The 3,280-nt window shown below is 49.7% G+C and overlaps 1 protein-coding gene across 1 annotated transcript in view; it reads left to right on the top strand.

Moving 5' to 3' along the window:
- Window positions 1-3,071: 3,071 nt before the first annotated feature.
- The window catches only part of LOC107202751 (homeobox protein HMX1-like), a 3,744-nt gene continuing 3,535 nt past the window's right edge, over window positions 3,072-3,280 (top strand). Inside the window, exon 1 of the mRNA XM_033513899.1 lies at window positions 3,072-3,173. Within this exon, the coding sequence (XP_033369790.1) occupies window positions 3,072-3,173 (102 nt within the window). The remainder of the gene's footprint in view (window positions 3,174-3,280) is intronic.

The following is a 3,280-nucleotide window of genomic DNA, read 5'->3' as shown; positions in this document are numbered from 1 at the left end:
TTCCCTTTCCCTTTCCCTTTCCCTTTCCCCTTCCCCTTCCCCTTCCCCTTCCCCTTCCCTTTCCTCCTTTCCAATTCCACTCTATAAAGCAGTTGGATATTATTAGCTTTATTCGGAATTCCCCTCCAAATTTTTCCTCAGCTATCAAGCACAATGTCTGGAAAAGGGCGATTTAGCAGAGGACTCTGAGCTGACCAGAACAGAAACTCGTAACAGAAAGAGAATTTCGAAAAGCGATGCTCTGTCCCGGGGCACAGCATGGCCCAGTCTGCCTGTGCCCCGACACGTCTTGGGCCGGAGCAGTCCTCTGAGAGTGTCCAGCTCCCCGGAAAAGCCTGTTGCTGCCTGAGTCTCGTAGCTGCCTTCCTGAGGAAGTCCTGACACAGCTGCTTTATCCCTTTAGTGATACCGTTTGCTCTGCTCTCCCTCCCCCGCTCCCTCCCCGGGATGTTCGGCGCAGGATGTCCCGAACCCTGCCTGCTGCAGGACGGAGCCCTGCCGGGGTGATAGGAGACCAAAACAGCAGCCCGCAATTCATGTCCAGCCCCTGCTGAACCGCTAAAGCGAGCTTTATTTAGGGACCAGCAGCGCCAAAGTGCCCAAACCCGCCTAATGATTTTAATGAGCTTTTCGGACAGCGCTTCTGTTCAAGACCCACTCGCCAGGGCTGTGTCCCGGGAGAGCGTCGGAGATGGTTTAAAGAGCGCTGCGAGGTGCCGCTGTGTCCGCAATCGCCAGAGCCTTACTTACAAGGGGATCTGAAATCCAGGAAGGCACTTTTTCCTTCGAGTACCTCGGGGGATAAACCAAGCTCGATTCCGAAACCAAGAAAAACCAGACTCTTTGGCGTTTCTGTACCATCTAATCAGATTTCATTTCCATCAGGTTTAGAGTAAGAGACTTTTTGTGCTCTGAGCTAAAATGGAAATATAGATATGTTTGACGAGTGATTTCTGGTAAAAAGCTTTCCCAGGTGAAAGGTTTCCACTCTGCACGATGTTAGCTTCTACTACAGGATTATGTTATTAAAAGGAAAAGGCTGGCTCTTCCTGTCCTGCCACTGTGCCGTACCGGCCTCCGTGTCCTCACACGTCCCAGACAACGAGGTTCTTCACAAATAAAATGCAAATGAAGCGTGGGCTGAAAGAGTACCAGCGTCGGAAAATCTCTGCCTATTGCAGGAAAAGCTGTTGCTTGTAACCCGCAGCCCTTGGGATGCCGGGGGGAGCGGGGCCGTGAGGAGCGGTGCTGGAGCCTCGAGGTTTCCACTCTCTGGCCTCTCTGAGCCAGACCCTCCTTGCTGGCCCTGATCCCCGCAGAACGCCAAGGCTGCGGCCAAAGGTGCTCCTGCCGCTCCTACACGGATCTGTTCCCGGGGCTGCTCCACGTGTCCCGGGAACCATTCACTGGAAAAAAACCCTGAATTTTGGGAGACTCTCGGCCCTCCGCCCGCTCGGACACTGTTCCCCTCATTGACTCTGGGTCAAGTGCGGGGCGGGGGCTCGGATTGTGTTGCTGGGGGTCTGCAGCGGGCCCGGGGGGTTGTGCTGCCTCCCCTCACGGCAGCCCCGCTCCCTCCGTGGGAGAACTCTTGGCAGGTGGCTGTTCGGGTTGTGCAGGACACGCTCTACCTGCTGATCTTTACTTTCCCCTGAAGGTAAGAGTGACCTAGCAGAGGGCATGGGGAGCCCGGTTTGGAACTGTCTTGTAGAACTCGCTGCAGGGGAACCCCGGACCCCTCCCGCACCTTCCTGTGGTCAGTGAATTGATTCCAACTTGTCCCAGGGGCTGAAGAGATCCAGCTCTGTAGCGCGCTTCCTCTGCATGAAGTTTGTAGGGGAAAACAAAAACAAAAACAACAAAAAAACCCAAAACAAACAAACAAACAAACCAACCAAAAAAATAGAAACAAAAAGAAAACCAAACCCAAAACCAAAACAACTAAAAAACAACCTAAACAAAACAAACAAATAAACAACTCCCCAAAAAAACCCCAAAACCACAAGAAACCGAAACAACTCCGGTTTTGAAAAGTGCCCACATGGGGCTGGGAAAGGATGACAGACCTTTCCCAGCAGGGTGTTACCAGACCACTTCTCCCAGGGCTGGGCTTGGACAGCTCGGGGAGTGGAGGGGGCTGCAGTTGAAAAAAGATTGTGTGGTAAAACTTGTGTCTCCTTCTTCACTTTCCTTCTTATTTCTGTCTTTTTCAACTTTCACTTTTTCTTCCAAGAAAATGTCTTCTAGGAAAATACACTGACTCAAGGCATTCGCTTTTGAGGACAGATTTTTTTTTTTTTTTTTTTTTTTTTTTTTTTTTTAACTAGAATGGTTTGCAGCAAGAACAGATGTGAGCACATGGGACGTGCCTCACTCACAGACAGAACGAAGGGAGGCCGAGACAGGAGTGTAAAGAGTGACTCGACCTGGCATCCAAGTCTCCCATGCTCCTAATTTTACCATCTCAGACAAAATTTCTTAATTTGCTTAACGTCTTCTTTGCTTAATGCTTCTTCGCATCTCTTACATGAGTCCTTCCCTTGGTCCTTCCCTCTCTGTCTTTTAAATGGATATTTTGCTCTGATAAAACCCCCAGTTCGTATAGGAGACTGCAAGACAAATGCAACAAGTTCGGGTATTTGGACAATAATAGTGTTGATGGAATATGGGTGTATTTCTTTTTCGGCTGATGGATACTGTGCAACTCTCCAGCAGAAGGCTGCATTAAAATTTGAGTGCATTCATAAAGTGAAAAAAAAAAAAAAAACCCATGAAAAAGAGCTAAAACCCGCTCTCTCAAGTACCAGTACATTAAATATTAATGCATCCCAAAGCCTTAAGATGTCCCTGATTTTAGCTCGTGGAATCTCTAGAATCTCTAGATATTTAAAAGTCTGTCAGCAGTTCTATTGTCAACTCCTTTTCAAGGACTTCTCGCTTTTCCTCAGCAGTTTTCGTGGTGGAAACCTCGAGACTCGAACTAAAAGCCCTCTTAAAAGCCGGTTGGAAGCATTTCCCTGGCTTTACACGGGGTCGCAGAGAGGGAGAGGTTTCCCTGTGATGCACAACGGATGGCGGCTCTAAAATCGCTGGACGTCCTGCCTCGAGTAGTGCAAACGGGCTTTAAAACGCCGCAGTGCCGGGAGGTGTGGGAAGCAAAAGTTCTCAAGATAGTACAGAAACACATCGATCCTTCCCCAAGTTCCACAGCCAGGTGAACACTTTCCCATCTCCCAAAGGCACCCCTTGGAGACTCCCTCCCTCCCTCCCTCCCTCCCTC

This window comes from Parus major, chromosome 4, assembly GCF_001522545.3.
Source record: "Parus major isolate Abel chromosome 4, Parus_major1.1, whole genome shotgun sequence".
Taxonomy (NCBI): Eukaryota; Metazoa; Chordata; class Aves; order Passeriformes; family Paridae; genus Parus; species Parus major.
Note: the sequence above shows the minus strand (reverse complement) of the source record. Positions and strands in the feature narration are given on the sequence as shown.